General features: G+C 41.7%; 1 protein-coding gene across 1 annotated transcript in view; it reads right to left on the reverse strand.

Annotated features, from left to right (window-relative positions):
- Positions 1–9,171: 9,171 nt before the first annotated feature.
- Positions 9,172–19,335, reverse strand: part of MRPL13 (mitochondrial ribosomal protein L13) — a 31,087-nt gene continuing 20,923 nt past the window's right edge. Inside the window, exon 7 of the mRNA XM_054590083.1 lies at positions 9,172–9,443. Coding sequence (XP_054446058.1) covers positions 9,422–9,443 — 22 coding nt within the window. The 3' untranslated portion in view covers positions 9,172–9,421. The remainder of the gene's footprint in view (positions 9,444–19,335) is intronic.

A 19,335-nucleotide genomic window follows, 5' to 3' on the forward strand; every position in this document is an offset into this window, starting at 1 on the left:
ATTGCTCATGCGCCCTCTCTGTGCATCCCACGCTGCCTGTTCCTAACTAGTTGAGGTGATGAGGGCCTGGACCACAGCCGTGCAGTGAGGGATAAGAGGAGACGCCAGCTTTGGGAACTGATAGGGAAGTACTCTGGGCATAATTTAATGACTGATGCTGGGTTCGGGGCAGAGTAACAGAAGGTAAGGATGGCTTCAGGATTTTGAATTTGGGAGACAGAGTGAATAGGAGTTTCACTAAGTGAGATAGGGACTTGAGGGGGAAGAGAGGATGATTTTAGAATGGCATGTTGCTTGTGAGATTTTTCTGATTTTCCAGAGTAAGTGCAATATTAGTAGCAGATAGGGACTTAAGAAGATGGAGCAGGGCGGAATAGTGTTGGATGACTAATTCAGCAGTAATAGCCGGGCAAGACTTAATCCCTTCGGGCCTGTCCCCAACAAGAAGGGCTGTTCAAGTGAAGAACGCATGTTTCCAAGGTATGAATCAAAATATTTGGTTTAAAAAAAATCATCACTTTTTATTCTGATTTGCTGTGGCATTGGAGACGCTGGTGTAAAGGGTTCCTTTGTGTTCGGCAAGCTGAGTCCAGAGAATTTCTTTGCCACAAAGTCCTGGCTAGTCTATACTTTTTAGGATAACTCTATCATTAACAAAAATTAACTGCACAAATCTACTTGCAATAGTTTCACATTATTATCAAACTGAAAAATTTGATTAAAATTTGGCTGACACAAGATACATCTATTGTTAAACAGAAAAAAAATAGTTGCAGAACAGTATTCCAATATTTATCTATTACTCTGTTCATCCATCTGTATTGAAACACTGGGATGAATAAATTGCAGATGCATAATTAACATGGTGACCTCCTGGGCATGGGATTGTGGGGAACACTTACTTTTTAAAGTGTTAACTATTCATCTCTAATGCTTTCATATTGTTTGGAAAACATTGCACAACAAGAATGTGCTCAGAATCTTAATATTTTACAGGAAAGTCACAAACAATTTGAAAGTAAAAGCCTACTTTATAAAATAACATTACTTTTATAATGTCATCATCATTAATGATGTGGAAAAGTGAAGAGGAATGAGTCACTGACGTTTAGAAAAATAGTAGACAATGATAATTAAAAAAGAAAACAAAAGACAACCGGAATCAAAGGGGTAGTGGGCTAATTGCATTGCCAGGGGTTCTGGAATGACTTGCTTAACTTGGTAACGTCTATGAGCATAACTGCATAAATGTTATTAATGTTTATTTTTTTCTCTGGATCTTGCTAAGGTAAAAAAAATTATATGCTGGCATGAGTAAATGTATTTTGTTGCTTGCTTGTTCCTTTGTTTAATTGCATTTTATCTTATTGATTAAAAAATATCCATGTCCAGCATTGTGACATTCAATTGTATTAACCTAAATTAAAAAATGTTCTGTTGTAACAAAACCCAGAGAAATAAAACTATCTTTTTGCTTAGATCTAAAATGAATTTCATACGGTAACAAAGCAAAACCAACTGAGTGAGACAGAAAAGAGAGGAGTAATTACCGAAGACATTTTTATTTTTCAGTCCCCAGTCATCTGGCCCAGATTCAGTGACTCCTGATAAAACGCTATCCTTGTCATGTCCTAAAAATCACGTCACAAAAGTGTTAACCAGCTCGACTTTCACTATGGCAAATCATTTGTATCTGAATGTGCTCTGTTATTGAATAGATGCATGAAGAGAATGGGGTTATTGGAACATTCATGTGGTTCCACTTGTCCTTTTTCGTGTATATGTCTATACTGTGCCTGTTAACCAGGAAGTTTGGAGGCTGACAGGGTTGAACTTCACAAAGAGCTCTTTCTATAAACATTTCAGTTATCAGATTTGGACACCACAGGAAGCCCTGAGAACTAAATCTCTCTTGTCGCCGGCCGCCTGCTCATGTTCTTGGAGTGTGGCCAGCGGGTTCTGTATCTGATTCCCCACTCAAGTGTGCACACGTTTCATCAAACCGGGCTAGAGCCACCACCACAGCGACTATGAGCAACAGAACAGCTAGAAGACTGGATACCGTTCCAAAGCTGACGGTGCAGGAGCAGCAACCGTCTGTCCACATCCCCCTGCTCTGTGGAAGTTTTCCTTCCCATGGAGTACCTTGCAGTCCCTATCTGGGGTGGTTTCTGAAGGAATTGGATCTCTACCTGCATGGCTAAAAGTAACTTTAAAGGATGGGAGCGATCAGCGACCATTTACCCAGCCGCCCACTTCCCCAGAAGCTTGGCAGTGTGGAAACAGGCTGATGGTCTCTGCTGTCCTCGTTCTAGAGGGCAGGTCCGTGACAGGTGTCGTTACCAGAAAGCCTGTGGCTTGGACTGCATTTCTAAACCTTAATACGTACTTTTTCTCATGCCTATCAAAGCAGGCGCTGACTGCAGAAATATCAGGTGCATTTGGAAGCAGTCCCCTGGTTTGTTACTCTTTAGGGACCTATATTGGCTTGGAGTTGCTATCCGTACATTCTTTCCCTAATTGGTTAAAGTCTGGATTTCTCATCTCCCTGGCTCTGGTATCACCAAAGAAACACTGCTGTTGGGGTCTCAGATAATTTCATATTGGCTGCTGTGTTAGAAACTAGCTCTCTTTGGCCAAAACTATATTTTCTTCTTCTTGAATACAGATTAGTTGCTTATTGCCCAGATTGCATCAGTATGGGCTACGTGATGTGTTCTCAACCAGTGAAACATGTACGCGAATCCCAAGGCAAGGGAATGAAGACGTGTGTGCGTCCTTTCCACCTGGCTCTTTCCTGTTCACCGCCTGGATGCAGAGGACTCCATGGTCTTGAGGGAGGGTGGCGTCATGAGGTGGAAGGTGTTTGGGGACCTAAATGACTTTGTGGAAGGCCAGTGACTGATCAGGAACACTTGTATTATATTATTAGATGAATAAGAAATAAACTTTCACTGAGTAAGAGCCCAGGAATGTATGCATTATTAATTGGTATTACACAGCAAATATAGATCCTGTCACTCATACAACAGTTATTATAGAATATAGACCTACGAGGTGCCAGGCACTCTTTTAGAGATTTCCAAGAGCCAGACACTGTGCTAGGTGCGGGGGATACACATGAGAAAAGACACATTTTTGGGCCTCAACAACCTCAACTCGTCAACGGAGAGATAAGCAATTATAACACAATAAGGGAGTGCTTATAATGTATTATGTACAGGGAGAAGAAATAGCTGAGAATGCCTGGGTGGAACTGAGATGGATCAGACAGGGGGGGCTACGGTGGGCAGAAGATAGCTGGAGTGCGTTATCCCATGTCACGGAATCATGGGGGCATGGCTGTTTGGGCATCGGCAACGTTTAAGAGGGACTGGAATGTGAAGTTCAGCAATAAGAGTGGATGGAAATGAGAACAGAGAGGTGCGGTTACAAAACTCACAGCAGGGCCTATAGGCCTCACTAAAGAGGATGGAGTTTAAGCCACGGGATGGAGAAATCACAAAAATATCCATCCTCTCCACTCCCATTCGTCACCTCCATGGTGGCAAAATCTTCTAAGCACTTGACTTTGATTCACATTGGCCAATGGAGAGGTTTGAAGTTTGCTTGCACAGTTAGGCAAGCTCTACTGTTTCTGCCTTTTAGCAAGAACACAGGCCTCAGGTAGCCATGGGCACAAGGATAGCCAGAGACATGTAGAATGAACCTGGACCCACGCTGCAGCTCCGAGGCAAGCCCAGCTGACCAGCACAAGTTGACTGAATTCCAGGCAGCCAGACCTCTCCCCACCCCATCCTTCTTCATTCTTATGGAGGCTTCTTTATATAGGTGTGATTGATTGAATCAACAGCCATTGGTGATTGATCCAAAGTCCAGCTCTCTCCTCCCTACCACAGGTCAGGGGGTGGGACTGAAAGTTCCAGCCCTCTCTCTGATCACATGGTTGGCCCCCCTGGCAACCAGCCCCCATCTTGAGGGGTTTTCCCAAAGTCACCTCATTATCATAACAAAAGACATATTTATATCTCTCATCATTTTGGATATTCCAAGGCATTTAGGAACCCTGTCCCAGAAACAGAACACCATGATAGTAGGAGATTTTATTCACAGACTTCTGTCAAATGCATAGAATAGTTTCTGGAACATAAATATTGGTTGACTGATTGATCCCCTGCTGATAGAGATCAGAGAGTTGGCTATTTATTAATTGCTGCTTCCAAGGTTTAGACTTGCAGATCAAGTTTTCTAAAGAATATTCATATGCACATTTCTCCATGATTTACTGGCTCTGCAAACACTCCGTGTCAGTAAAAGTGCATAATAATAAAATACTTTTTCTCAGAAGTTATAAAAATACTGTATTTGAACTTTGTGAATCTGCCAAAAAGTCAAAGACAGATGCTTTATACCCAGAATTTTCTCTAAATTCCAAGACTCTTTTTAGTTTTGTGATTGCTAAAGAAGATGCCAGATGGCATCGTAATTTCGGTGTTGATTCTAAATCACTTACTGCAGGTTGACAAGCTGGGGCCCCGCAGCCACCTTGAAAGCACAGGTGTGCCACTGGAAACAGACCCGTCTTCTCGCAGCCACCGTTTACAACACTTTAATAGATATTAACTTTGGAATTAAAGAAGTGAGGGCTGTGAGCGCAAACTTAAGCCTTGAAGTAAAGATTTGTTTGAAATCAAAGGGCGTTCTTGCTGACCAAATGGCAGTGACACAAGCGTGCGTCTCCTTCAGAGGTTCTGTTTATGCGGTCTGCATGTGGAAAATGTATCCTAAAGCGGCCTGGCAGTCGGCCCGATAAAAGTTGGCCCTCAGGTGCCTTGACTGTCTGTGTTACTGGTAGCAGAGCTCAGTTTGCCTTCTGTTAAGGTGAAGCCCTGAGCAGTGACCATGCTGCAAAACAACTCGACTCCTACTTTTAGATTTTTGAGGAGAGAGAGAGAGAGAGAGAGAGAGAGAGAGAGAGAATTACCCTTTCTCTGTAAGAGCCTGTATTTACGTTGAAATGGAGCCTCGCTGTCTGTCTTGGAAAGATCGGACCTGAAGTCGGGTTCTCTCCAATTCAAACTGGGCATTGTAGAGATTGGCAGCGGTATCCCTCCGGGGGCTTCAGGCTTTGCACACTCCGAACTTGCTACCTGTTCCACGGCGAAATTTTCAGCCAGGAAAGACCTGGACATTTAATGTTGTTCTTGGCTGAGGGCGATATGAACCTTCTTTTCCAGGAGAAGGTAGGAAAACAAATCAGTCAACTGTAGCAGAGAAAAAAGATGGGGGCACAGGCTGAGAGGCAGCCTCTCGATCTGGCTTGCAGGGCACTAGCAAGAAAGAAGGAACTATTGTTAAGAATCTGATAAAAAACTGCAATTTATGTGCTTTTTTTTTTTTTCAGGAAACCTTTTTTGTTCCCATTACAGTTCACTTGCACCATTATTTTCTATTGGTTTCAGGTGTACAGCGTAGCAGCAAGACAATCGCCACTATGCTGTACAAAGTGCTGACCCTGATAGTTTCCAGTGCCCTCCTGGCACCACCATAGTTACCACAATAGTGTTCACTAGCTTCCCCATGCTGCACGTTCCATTCCTGTGACTATTTTCTAACCACCAATCTGTACTTCTTAATCCCTTTGCCTTTTTTCACCCAGGCCCCCAAGCCCCCTTTCTCTGTTAATCGTCAGTCTGTTCCCTGTATCTATGAGTCTGTTTCAATTTCATTTTTTCATGCATGGATATTTTTTAATAAAACGTTCTTTGGGTGAGACCTTACAAAGTGAAACAAAATTCTGCTCTTCAGTCCTTGTAAAGATGGCAGCTGGACTCCAGGCCACCACAGGGCCCAGTGTGTCTAAACCAAGAGACATCATTTGTCAGTCTCAGCAACCTTACTATCGGCTTTGTAAATTTAGAGTAGAAATTGGGATGAGAAAGGGAAGGATTGCATTCTGGGCAAAGGATGGCTTTGAGGAGCAGCTTTAGAACCTAGCTCTACCTCGGCCCACCTGCTAGGTCCTGATTGAACCCGGCAGATCCACTGCACCTGGAGGCGAGAATCGGCTGTGACAACAGCATTGCTCCGCCCAATCAGGAGGACCTGCAGTGAGGTGCTCCCTGCTACGACCCAGCCATGACAAGGAGATGGCACCAGACTGTTGTACAGTATCTTTCTTGTGGCCACTTCCACTGGAGGGTGTGACGAGCCAGCAATTACAGTGAGTACGCCTGTCCTATAATGTGGGACATAGGTGTTCCTAAAAAAATAAATAATAATAATAATCCCTGTGTGATAGAATTTGCGCTCCCAAAATAACAGGGCTTATGGGAAAATGGAGTTGGGGCAGAAAACTCAAACCTTGAACTGTTTTGTAAGTGATGCAAGAAAACTACCACAATTTTAATGTAAACATCATAAGTTCATAATAAAGACACATTGGTTTACATGTAGAATATGATTTGGCAAGACGTGAAGTTTGCTTGGTAGAGGTGTTTATGGTTTTTCAGAGGAAATGGAGTAGGTGGCTGTGGCTTTACTGTCTTGTTTTTCGTTCCTCTGAACTGGTTTATGACAGATATCCCACTTTTATTTTGCTAATTGCCCCCTCTCATAAAGAAGCTGTTTGTCTGGCCCCAACTGAGCCCAGCGGACACAAATCCGCTCTGGTGCTGCGGGAAGTTTGTAGTGATCCTGAGCCCACTGCAAATGAGTGCTTTTCAGTTTTCAGTTCCCCGGAAAGCAGGTGACTCTTGGGAAGTTAAGGTCACGCTGGGTCTTTGTTTTCTGGGTTGTCTCCTCTGTTCATCAACATGAGGAGACAACGTCAGGCCGGCTGGACATTGCCATGGCACATTTCCTTATTTCAAAGCGTCGCAGTACTTGAGGCTTCTCCTTTTTTCCTTTGCTATTTAAAATCAGGGCATTTCCTCAGGTTTCACTGAGAAACTACAGCAGGCTGTGCAGGTGGGTAAAATGGAGAGAGAAGGCGTCGGATCACTCTCCCACAGGTCATCATTTATGCTCAGCTGCACGTTTTGCGCATTTACCTGGTGTTATCAATAGTGCAGCACACAGGTACCTGGGGGGAAGCTGCCTAGGGACAAATACCATTCTGGTTTTAGTGACATAATTCCTTATTTATGTGCAAATTTTCACATCACAGACATACATAGCAACGCAATATATATGTATCAGCTTGCTTTTCCTTCCTGCCTGATTCCTGAAATAATTAGGGTTTCCTTCTTTTTCTGCAAGTTTTTCCTTTTTAAAGTTCTCCTCTTCAGTTCATTTTCCTTTGACAGGAGCTGCGTTCCCACTGGTCCAGCTGTCTTCCTCCCTCAGGTTGCCGGGTCCCACACACTGAGTTGTGACTTTGTTTGGCTACTTGGGACTGCAGGCTCTGAGGATGCGTACAGGTCAGGCCGTTCAACATTCAGGCAATGGCAAATGGGCCACTTACTTGGTGCAGAAGTCTCTCTGCTCTGGTTCTCTCCGAAGGCAAAACGCAGTTAGCTCCTAGCAGCTAAGAGGAGCAATTCGATCTACCAACAGTATTGACAAGTATCCCACTTTTATTTTGCTAATTGCCCCCTCTCATAAAGAAGCTGTTTGTCTGGCCCCAACTGAGCCCAGAGGACACACAGCCCTGTGTAGGTCTACATGGGTCTGCGGGGTCAGGCAGGCTTTTCCCCACACAGAGCAAGTGAGGTTGACAATGTTCTGATTGAATAAATGTGACCATAACTGGGCTCAATACTCATACAGGGCACGCTGGCAACGATCTCACCTCTTCAAATCCTGCGGTCTTGTTAGAATCAAGACTTTCTTCCCTGAGCATTTCTCATCCAAGAAATATGTGCAGGGCATTGTTGAAGGTGCTTAGGATACAGGAGATAAGAAAACAAATCCACCCTGCTTACAGCTGCTGCCTCAGAAGCTGGGGGCTTGTGTATTGACTCACACCAAAGACGACCACATCAGAAGTTAGGGGTGGAGACGCTTTTTGGTCCAACAGTTTAAATCTATGTGGCCCTTTGCCGTGAATGGCAGCTGTTGACCTGTGCCAGGTTATGCTTGCTTTTGTACAGAATTTGTGATATGTCAACATAAATACACACTCTTTCTCATCCAGCAGTGGCTAAGTCCATGGGCTTCTGAGCCAGGCCGCCTGGATTCAAATCCTGAATTGACCACTCAGCAGTTCTGTGACCTTGCCCAAGTCACTTAACTTACTACTGCCTCAGTGGGTCTATATTTACAAGGGGAGGATAACATTATACACATCTTAGGGTTGATGTATGGATTAAATGAATTTATGTAAAGCAGTTGTCTCTGGTACATGAGCAGGTGGTTGGTTGCTAGCAATACTCATATTTAGTGCCAGTTACTGTGACATACGTCACAAGCGGCACAAAGCGGCACCGCCCACACTCAGGTGCACATACTTACAAGTCCACCTGGAGCTCCTGTCCACCCTGCAGCAGCCTGTATGCTCTTTGCTGGGGCGTGTATCAGGGGAAGATGGGCGACTTCTGCTTTCCCAATGCCTAGCACTGTGCTGGCCGGTAGGAGGCAGGCATTCAATACATATTGGCTGAATGAATGGGAAAGGCAGTCTGGAATCTATCCCTTGACTGGCTAGGGCAAGAGAAACGGGAAAAAATTATAAACATGGGCACATACAGTGGCTCAGCATCTAATTTCCAGAGAAGAGATTTTGTTCGATTGTTCCAGAAGCCCAGCCTGAGTGCCCAGCACAGAAGTGCACAGGAGCCTAAGGAGGTATGGAACGGTGCAGAGGCCAAACAGGGGGTCTGCAAAGAGCCCCCCAGGGGGGCGCTGAGAGTTCTAGGGAGCAGCTAGGCATCGTTTTGTTATTTTGGTGGTATGGAGACCCAGAGGGTAGATGGGAAAAGGATGACAGCAGGCTGTAAATACCTCACGTCAAACCGCACCCCACTGAGCTGAAGGGATGAAGTTAGACGCATGGGAGCTTAGATAAAATAGTCACCAAAAGGAAAAGGGAAGGTGGGCTGTCTGCCCAGCTGGCAGGAAGCAGGATGGGGGGCCTGAGCAACTGTGCACGGAGGAGCGGTTGGTGGCGACTTTCGCGGCACTGCTACCCAGGGCTTGTTTTTTCGTAAGTGAAAAACAACAGTTAGCCAAGTAAGCAATTTTATTCTTATCACCCTTGATAACATTCTAATCAAATTACATGATAAAGCAGTTCTACAAAATAATGTATTGCAATTTCCTGTTGAAGGAAGATCCCTTCCTGGCCTTTCTCCACAAACTTTCAGCTCCCACAAGTTTCCTGTGGAAGGCAGGGATGTTTCACCCAGCCTGTGGCTTAGGAGAAACTTATCAGGAGGAAGTTTCAATCACCTCCTTGTGATTTTCTGCAGTTTTCATTCTTCTACAGCCGGCAATCTTCAGGTCTGAAAGACAAAAGCAACACTTACGTCTTCACGAATCATATTTCATTTTCACTCGCCTGATGAAGGTTATTTTTCTGACTTAGCATGACAGTAACTGTTCATCAAGAAATACCGACAAACATTGTATTTAGATTTTTGGTGCAAAACACTAAAGCCAAATCCTTACAAGGTAGAATGGTTACGTGTCAATTCTCAAGTTCTTTGAGAGTATAAATATAAGCCACTTTGTACCTATGCATGGGTGATTTTGTAACTTAAAAAGTTGAATTCAATTTCTGTGTTCTACTTTAGAGTATTTTTTTCATAAGGTCTTTTTCATAAAAAGGATTATTGTGATCTTGAAAATCCATATGAAGATATGAATTTACCTAATAAAGAGAAATTTTGAATGAGTAATTTCCCTATTTTATTAATATATGCCAAATTTAATTTACATTATGACCCATATACAAAATATATAAATAGTAACTCTGGTAATTTAATTATATACATATAAATGGTCTTTTCCTCCTTTATGTATTTATAGGATCAACCATACCTGAAAGCTGCTTTTGGTAGTAAGTTGAAACAACACTTTCAGGGAAATGTTTAATCATAACAATGAAGAAAGGGAAATTATAAAATGCAAAAAAATTGTGTCCTGTAAATTTTTTTCATAGCGTATTTATAGGTATTGAGCTCATATAGAATTTTCGGGAGGAAGTTAGTAATAAGTAAACTAGATATTTTTGAAACAGCTGTGAAAACATTTGACAGTTTGAGTTCCGATAAAAAGCAGATGAACTCTGTTTGCCCTGAAACAACTTATCTAGCTCCTTTCTACATTTGCAGTTTGTTTTCTTAGACAAAATCCTCATCACAAGATACCAGACAGCCCAGCTATGAAGCCCAACAGTCCAGTGGCTGAGCAAATGAACTATATCGTAACTTAAAGTTATTATTTAACTCTGAGGAACCCAGGCACAGAACTGGGAAACAAGCCAAATGCGTTCCACCGCATCAGTCGTTCTGTAACGAGAAGAATGCAGAACTTTGCCACTGTTTTTGAAATCTCTTTGCCAACACAAAAACTGGCAACAGTTTGGGAAATGGCAGTGTGATACGCTAGCTCCGAAGTGCGCCCTTCAGTCTTCGGTGTGTGGCTCAGAGCAGTCGAAGCGGTGAGACACGAGCACACGTAGGAGACAGGCATCCTCCCGTCTGCCCGGCTCACAGAGTCACAAGCGATGCCGCTGAAAGAAATCCTCTACCCTAATGTCCTAACACCAGTCTCTGCGCCTCCAACGCGATACATTAAATTTATTAGTCACAGTGTAGTTGTTTCCACAACCAAGGTCAATTCACTAAGTAAACATGCGATGACAAGAGTACCTTTCAAGGGAATTTAAAAGTAAAACTAGAAATGTGTGTGAGGGTATAAACTGTAAGGAATGTAGACCTGAAGGCAAGAGGGGCCTAATGAAGCCCAAATTTGTTTCAAGATTTTTTGGAGAAAGAAGAGGACGATGAAGCCGTGACGAGTAAGATGAACAGGTTCAGTGTTTAGGAAGCGGCAGCGTGACGTGCTCGGAGGGAGAGGCAAGAGGGCCAGGGCCGGGGAGGGGCCGGAGGAAGGAGCCCCTGGAAAGTGGCAACGCAAAGGGGACCGCTCACTTTCAGCTGCAGGGCTCAGCGAGTGGCGATGCTGTTTAGTTTTTCAGGACAGGGAACGCTGGCAGGAGAGCAGACCCAGAAGGGAAGAATCTTGAATGAAGACAAAATTTGGACATGGCAGGACGCTGGCAATCAGGGTTTGGAGGCCAGGAGAAGGGGAAGGCATCTGAGAGACTAAGAAGATTCATTCTTTTCCATCCGCTTCCATATGTCAAATGGGCCTACTTAAAAATTTTCAAGAGCCCTCCACCGCTTTGTCGAAGGTCAAGCCCCTTGGGATTCAGTACCCAACCCTGCAGTGTGACACAGCCCCCACTAACGCTCCTGAGTCAGTCCTTCTGCACCTTGTGTCTCTACGTTCTGGTCCCATTATTCCACTTGCTATTGCCCAGAAAAAACTTGCACGCCTCTTGATTCAGAAATTTGAGATTTCCTTTGTTTGGATATCTCACCTTTCATCTGCTCAGATGGACCTGGCTAATGTTTCAATGTCCACCTCCGGAGCCAGAGAGTGAGTTCTTCCCGGAAGCCCTGCACACCCCTTCCTGTCTGACTTCCGCCGGGCTCCCTTCTCTGAGGCCGCCAGAGGACGTATTACAGTGTTTCTGAAATTACACTTGCCCATACTTAGGGACATAAGTGCTTTTATTTACATAAATACCATGTGCTAGGTGCTTATTAGATGCCATGACTTTTAACTACTTCATGTGCATCATCTCATTTTATCCTCCTCACTACATTGTGAAAAAGACACTGTTATCAAGTCCATTTCACAACTGACAAAACGGAGGCTCCGAGGGGCTGAGTGACTGTCCAGCACATGGCAGCACCGTTTCATTCTACGTGTGTCCTGTTAGGCGGCTGGAGCCTTTGAAGGCAGGATCCCAACACCACTGACCTTATACTTCCAATAGTTAGCAGGGCCCAGCACGTAACGGGTGCTTGTAAGGTATTTCTCATTAGAGTATAGTGACTGCCTTGAAAATGCCCTTTGTTAGAAACTCATCCTTTCATCTTTCTACTGGCAAGTAATCAGGATTTTTACAGACGGTTAATTTGCTCCTAAGTGGAGGTTGTGGGGGAACAACAATACCATGGCCAAGGGACTAGATACTTGAGATATCGACCTAGCAAGAAACATCACCTCACGCTGCAAATGATTAAAACTACACAGCTGTAGGAGGAGCCCCCGTGGAGAAAAAGTGAGGGTTTTACACTAAATATTCCTCTAATTCTCTATCCACACACAAGGGAAAGCAGGCACACACACGGCGCGCTGCATGGCTTACTCCCTTCCACGAAGAGAAGGAATCCCAGATGGCAGAAGAAGGGGGAGGGCAGGGCTGTCTTCCTGGCTGCTTCTCAAACTTCAGTGCGCAGCCAAATCACTTGGGCTCTTGGGAAAATGCGGATTCAGATTCGGGTAGTCTAGAGGGACTCCTGATTCTGCGCTTCCTACCTGCTCCCATGCAAGGCAGTGCGGTTGGTCTGCAGACCACAGACTGACTAGCAGGGGTTCACCTCAGGCCTCACAGGCTGTTCATATGACAGAGATGACCATTTGAAGATGCTGAATTAACAAAAGAAGCACCTTCTGTAAGAAATTTCTAAACTATGCTTGTGCCTACTTGGCCAAGATGATTCCATTTGATATATAATATCCTTCCTGGCTCTTTACCCACTAGAGGATGTTATTAACAGGTAGTTTTATGCTCTTGTAATACAATAATATATAATTTTTAATTATGATAATGTGTACTGGATACTGAAATTACTTTGGTATTTATCATCAAAGAAAGATTAAGTTGTAGTCTGTATAGTTTTAGGAATTGAATAACTGTCAGTGTATTTAGGTTCTCTAAAAGTTGCTAATCCATTAATAGCAACAATAATTAGAACTGAATTCTCAGATTATGTTGCTATCCTGTTTTGCGTTTAGATCTACCTAATCTCTTTATTATTTGAATAATTTAAATAATTAGATTGAATAATTTTCAAAAGCAAGAAACCTGGCATCTAGAATATTGGTTTTTACACTATGGGTGATTGTTATTTGAAACTTTAATGAAATGGCTTAATCTTTTGTCAGAGAAATGATGGGTGAGTTTATAGTCTAAATATACTTTAATTCTTGGCACTGTTTCACTACAAATAAATTAGGAAGTTTTATAATAAAAGGTAATATTATATAGACAATATATTTGTAAACAACAGTCTTCTAAAATAACCTCAGAAAATCTCTGAAGAGACATTCGCAAAAGTCCGCCTGCCAGTCATTAAAGTGAAGCAAGCACATCTCAAAAATGCAGCGACTCAAATGAGAACACGGAAATGACAGAGGCCAGCTCACTACATTATCTTGAAAATGGGACATTTCCATAAAAACACATCTTGACTTTAGGAAAAATCTTCTGGGAGATTTCAGTTTTCATTGTGAAATGGTAAGAAACCCATCTGGTTTGTGAATACAATGAAACATATAAAGCCATAAAACACATGGTTTGTGTCACTGTTTAAATAAAAACCCACTATTAATTGCTCCGTTTAGTTAATTTATTTTCTAAGGGAAAGAAAGTATCCAAATTTCAGTTGCAAATCCACGAGATTGGGTATAACTGAAGTGAAATAAATCTCAAAAATATTTTATTCTTCTTGGAGTCTTACATCTTTTCATTTCTAAAATAATACTTCTCAGTATAATGGTTACTCCAACGAGTGTTTAGGACGACAATGAAATTTGGACAGTGGAGTAATCTTAAAACCAGCAAAAGGTCGGTTTGGCTTTCAAGTCATTTCCATTGCACAGGTGACCTTGTTTAGGATCCACCACTCCAGGAAAGCGGGTGACATCCGCAGCCCTTGACCTGAAGGCGGTCCGGGCAACAGGGAGGCCGGGCAACAGCGAGGCCGGGCAACGGCGTCTTTATCTCACGTCCCTGGCCCTGCACCACCAGCCTGATTAGGAAAAGTTCAACAGCTCTTTGAAAAACAAAGAGAAGAAAAAAGAAAAACTAAACTCCTAAGATGGTTAAAAATTTGTTTAAATCATATTGTTTCTTCAATTAGAACAGGAATTGTTACATTTGATTACCGTATTAAAGCCCGAATGATTTGGTTTGGGTTGCTTAGATGGAGATTGCTTTTTATTTTAACAGCTAGTTCTGATCTGTCCATACCCAGTGGCACAGTTCAGCGCAATTCAGAATGCCTGATTTGAGCAGAATTCTGCCCTGGAAATACTGAGGTATACGGTTTAGGCCAATGCTGAGCTGGTTAAAATGAATGGGAAAGTTGGAATGCAACCTTGCTCCCCAAATCCAGCAAATAACTTGACTCTGAAGGGCAGCAAATTAGGTTAAATCTTGTAGGAAAATGCCACATGACTAGACTAGCATGACATTATGGAAAATCTTGAAGATGTCTTAATCCTAGCTCCTCATGGGCTTTGAAAATGTAAAAATTCTTCTCCAGTGTCTTTAATTAAGTCTTTTAATCTGAAGCACAGTTTACGAAGGCATAGGTAAAAATAGCTTTTTTCCTGGGTATGAACCTAACTAACACTGGAAATCTGTAAATTTTGAGGAGTAATAGCTTTGTATCAGAGGGCAGGCGCTGGGCTTAAATCCCTGCTGTCTCCGAGAGCTCCAGGCAGTCCAGGTCGGTCCCCATGTCCCCTTTCCAGTGCTCACACTCTGGCACCTGGGACCCTCTTTTCTTTTCACGGAGCTGCCTGTATCATCTATTAAACCCCTAACCCCAATCCTACTCTCAGAAAAGAGAGTTCCCGGCTGACGGTGGTTGTCCTTGTGCCTCATCTTTCCTCGTTGCCACCCTGGCTCCCTTGAGGGCACACTCGCTCCAGAACGAACTCTTCACACCAGGAACAAGGGATTTCATAGTAAGTGTCCGTTATCAGCATTTATTGATGCTGAAACTTTCTCCATTCAGTACAAAAGTGAGGGTTTTGCTTACAATAAAGCATTGCTGATTTAACAGTTTAGAAATAAAAATCCATTTCTTTTTTTTTGGTTTTATTTTATCACCGGGGCTAATGTGAAGCAATTGAAGTTGAAAATTTCCATATACTTAGTTTTTTACTAAGAAAAGCTCTCCTAGAGAATTTTTAAAAAATGAAAAAGCGTTTAAAATGCTCCAAGTTTTATTTTTAACCTACATAATGAAAAGTTTCCAATACAGTGCCAGCATTATAATTTCCATGATTATTGTGGTTTTGTCATGTGTTGGCAAAACTGCAATGATTATGGAAATAATTATTGACAGTAATAAAATAAGTTAACCATTTGAAAGCTATAATCTCAGACAACTGAACTGTGCAGAAAGGATAGTGCTACTCTTTTTTCTTAGAGAAATAATTTCTAAGTATATACCCTACAATTACCAGTTACACATGGCAAATGCACATCTACTTCGTACCACCAAGAAACCCAAAATATCATAACATGTGATAATACAATTTATATATCCATGAGATATAAAAAAAATACTGACATACTAAGTATATCCATTAATTTAAGAAGTGAGGTAAATCCCTGGCCAGGCGGCTCAGTTGGTTGAAGCAGTATCCCACACACCACAAGGGGGCGGGTCTGAGCCCCAGGCTCGTGCCTTGGTTGTGGGTCTGAACCCTGGTCCAGGTGCACGCGAAAGGCGACCTTTCGGTGTTTCTCACTTTAGCGTTCTCTCCCCCTTCCTTTCTCTCTACAGCCACAATGTCTCATAGGAGAAAATGGTTTTCAGTTATAAAAAATATTTATAGTTTTCTCATTAAAAAAAATCACCTTTGCCTTTTCTACCAGTTTTGAAAATGACTAAACAACTGGCATTAAGAAAAAAACACACATGCTGCAAAGTTACGCCTGAGAGAATACAACTTTTGTAAGTAATTTAAAATAATTTAAATAAAATGCCCAAAATAGTAGCTTTTAATGAAGATTAAAACAATTTTGTCAATCACTAACTGGGTTCAAATCTTAAGTTTGACAATTGTTATAGTTGCTCAAAAGCTTTTTGTCTCTAATTAGAAAACTAATATTTAACCAAATATTTCATTTCTAATCAAAAGCTAATGACAGTTCCAAAGACGAAATGTACATTTTTATATTATAAACATATTTCCAGTTTAATTGCCAGGGAAACAAAAACCAAAGCAAGCTATCTTTGTGTCTATTTATTTATGGTGCCATCCAGGTGCCTGTGTTGCAGTCAAGTCTCTGCAGATTCACCATCGGACGCTCTTGGACACATTCCAGCTACTACACTCAAAAGAAGGATATATTCTTGGCTTAGCTATTCTGGGTGGAACGAAAGTGTATTTAAGTAAGTTCCTTCTTCAAGAGGAGAATTTTTTTTTCTCCTGAAAGCAAATGTAGCATTGATAAGAAATCCTATTTTTAGTGGATTGCATTGCATGGTACTTCAAATATTTTAATTCTAATTCTAATGTGTGTAATATTTAACACTGAGATTTTATGACATTGCAAACAACTAAATGGCATAGTCCATTAAGGTAGCCACATGAGGTTACTGAAATTTAACTTAATTAAAGGTATATATGATTAAATATTCAGTTCCTTAGTCATACTAGCTCGGTGTAAGTACTCAAGAGCCAAATGTGGCCAACAGCTGCTACATTAGACAGCTCTGATGTAGAGATTTTTCATCACTGCAGAAAGTTCTGTTACATAGTCCTGAACTAAAAGATCATCTGTTTATTAGATAACAAATTTTTGGTTAAACCAAAAATGCATATTTTTTTCCCTCACCGCATGTTTTCCATGGTAATAAAAACCAACTAGACTTGATATTAGCGCTAATGTGCAGAATAATAAAATGTTAAATGATTTATGCTTAAAAATTACTACAGGTATATCATGTTATATCCTCAAATTTCAGTAAGTGTATACACACCTGATGATTGTGGGAACACAAGTTCATATACAGGCTGCAGCAAAAGCAGGTTCACAGTTGCTCGTATGGAAAATAATACAATAAATAACAGTACAAGAATAGACTCTGTTTTGTGTACTCACAACTGTAAACCTACTTTTGCCTCACACTGCCTCTTGCGGGGCTACTTGCGAGGAAAGACCACCACACTTTAGGAGCAAAAAGGGAAGCCTGGCGTCTGACACATGTCGCTGCTACAGGAAAATCTGGAATGAAGAGAAAGGGCAAGGAAACCCCTTCCCAGAGTAGTAACTAAAAGTGCATGAAAGGTTCTAAGTTTTTCTAAAAGTCTATTTACAAATAATTATAGGAAAGCCTTTTCTAATTCCATCAATATAATAAAGGTACTCAGTTGCTTTCCTAATCAGTTTTAAGTGAAGAGGAATCACTTAGTAAAATGAGCATTTTCAGTAGTATTCTTTGACTATAATATTAAATATAATTGGTGGAAATTGTTATTATATTACTACACTGCCTGGTGTACCTGATTTAGAACATACTTTAGAATATTCATAATATATAACTCTAGAGGCATAATGTGTATTTGACAACTTATTTGATTAAATAACACCTCTGGTATTTCTAGTTAAACAAAAAGGACCACTCCCCTCTTGTTAGGTATATAAATGCATTCATGATGATGTTTCTATAAGACAATCAGGTACAACATGCTTAGATTTACAGAACTCTGTACAGCACAGTAACCTACCACAACTTGAGGGACTACTCAGAATACATTTTTAGGATATAACTTACTAAAGCAGACTATTTGAGAACTTCATATGACTGAGGTACATTTATGTAAGATACAAGAGGCAACAAGAGACACTCCAGCAGAGGGGTGAGGACCATGACCTGACCTAGTTAGGAGCTAGAACGAAATAAACGAAATCTAATTAAATAATTTCTTTAATGGTAATTTTTGTGGAAAGACCATAGGCTTTGCAATCAGACAGGTTCAAATCCAGGCTGTACTACAAACCAGCTGCTCCTTGACTTACTCTTAAAAATAGGAATAACATACTTATCTTATTGGCCTGTAGAAAGGATTGGCTACAATGCATGGAAACCACCAGCACAGCACTGAGCAACTGGAAAGCGCTCAATAAGTGATCTCTGATACTCTCATTTTACTCATCATTTGCAGATTTAGTAAAGGAGAACCTTGACACAAGTCAGCAAAGTCAAAGCGATTAAAACAAAATACCCTAAATACTTCTCCTGTGTGGAGAGAGTCTGAAGATATAAATATACAGGCAATAATAAGAGTCAAAGATTAGAGTCCTTGACATAAGCCAATCCTGGGAGGGCTTAGATTTTCACAAACCTATTTAGCCAAAGAGCCAATAAAGGGATGGGATTTTCAGAGTACAGAGGGCATTATCTATTTGAAGATTCATTGCCTTATGTAGGTCAAGCTATGAGGATGTGTGGTTCTCTCTAGACTGTGTACGTTCTATAAACATTTGAGGCTCTCCAACGTGAAGCACTGGTCTAGGCACTGGGGATGCAACAATGAACAAGGCTCAGCCTTGCTCTTGAAGAGCTAAATGTGGCGATGACAGCGTTCCACAGCACGTGCCACAGGAGAAGACGGCTGGGCTGAGCCTGGCCCTGATATTTAGGCAAGCCTTCTTAAAAGAGATGACATCTGATCTAGGGTCTAAAGAATGAGCAAGACTTATCCCAGATGATTATGGTGAGCAACTTATTTTATGCAGAAGTAATAGCAGAACAAGGGCAAGGAAGAGTTAAATTGCTTAGAAAGACTGCCAACCTTAAACAGTCTGCTATTGTTGGAACAGGGCAGTGCAGTGGGAAGAATAGAAGCTGAAGAGAGAGGGAGGAGCCAGGCCATGGAAAGCCTGGTAGGCCAGGCAAAGAATTAGTAACAGTTAGATGAGAGACGATATGTCCAATCTGAGCCACTTCCCAGACCCCAGGTAGAGGGAACTGTACAGAGGAGAGGAAACTGTTGTTTTTCAATTTGGATAAACACTATCTGTAAGTATCCAGAATGAATGCCTTTTCATTAGATAATACTCTCAGCTTGGTGAAACAATCCGGAAAATGGAAAATCACTTTGTTTGAGGTAATGACAATTTATTTATCATTCTAAGAAAATACAAGTAATCCAAGTAATGTCACCCCAAACAAAATATCTGGCAATTAGAGTCACCTATGGACACCCTTGCACTTACCCAGCAAGCTCTTAAGATTTAGAGACTTTGGGTTCAACTATCAACATGTAGAGTTTATTTGCATGTCGAAG

Source organism: Pteronotus mesoamericanus, unplaced genomic scaffold, assembly GCF_021234165.1.
Source record: "Pteronotus mesoamericanus isolate MK-2021 breed Mesoamerican mustached bat unplaced genomic scaffold, CSHL_Meso_final scaffold_174, whole genome shotgun sequence".
NCBI lineage: Eukaryota > Metazoa > Chordata > Mammalia > Chiroptera > Mormoopidae > Pteronotus > Pteronotus mesoamericanus.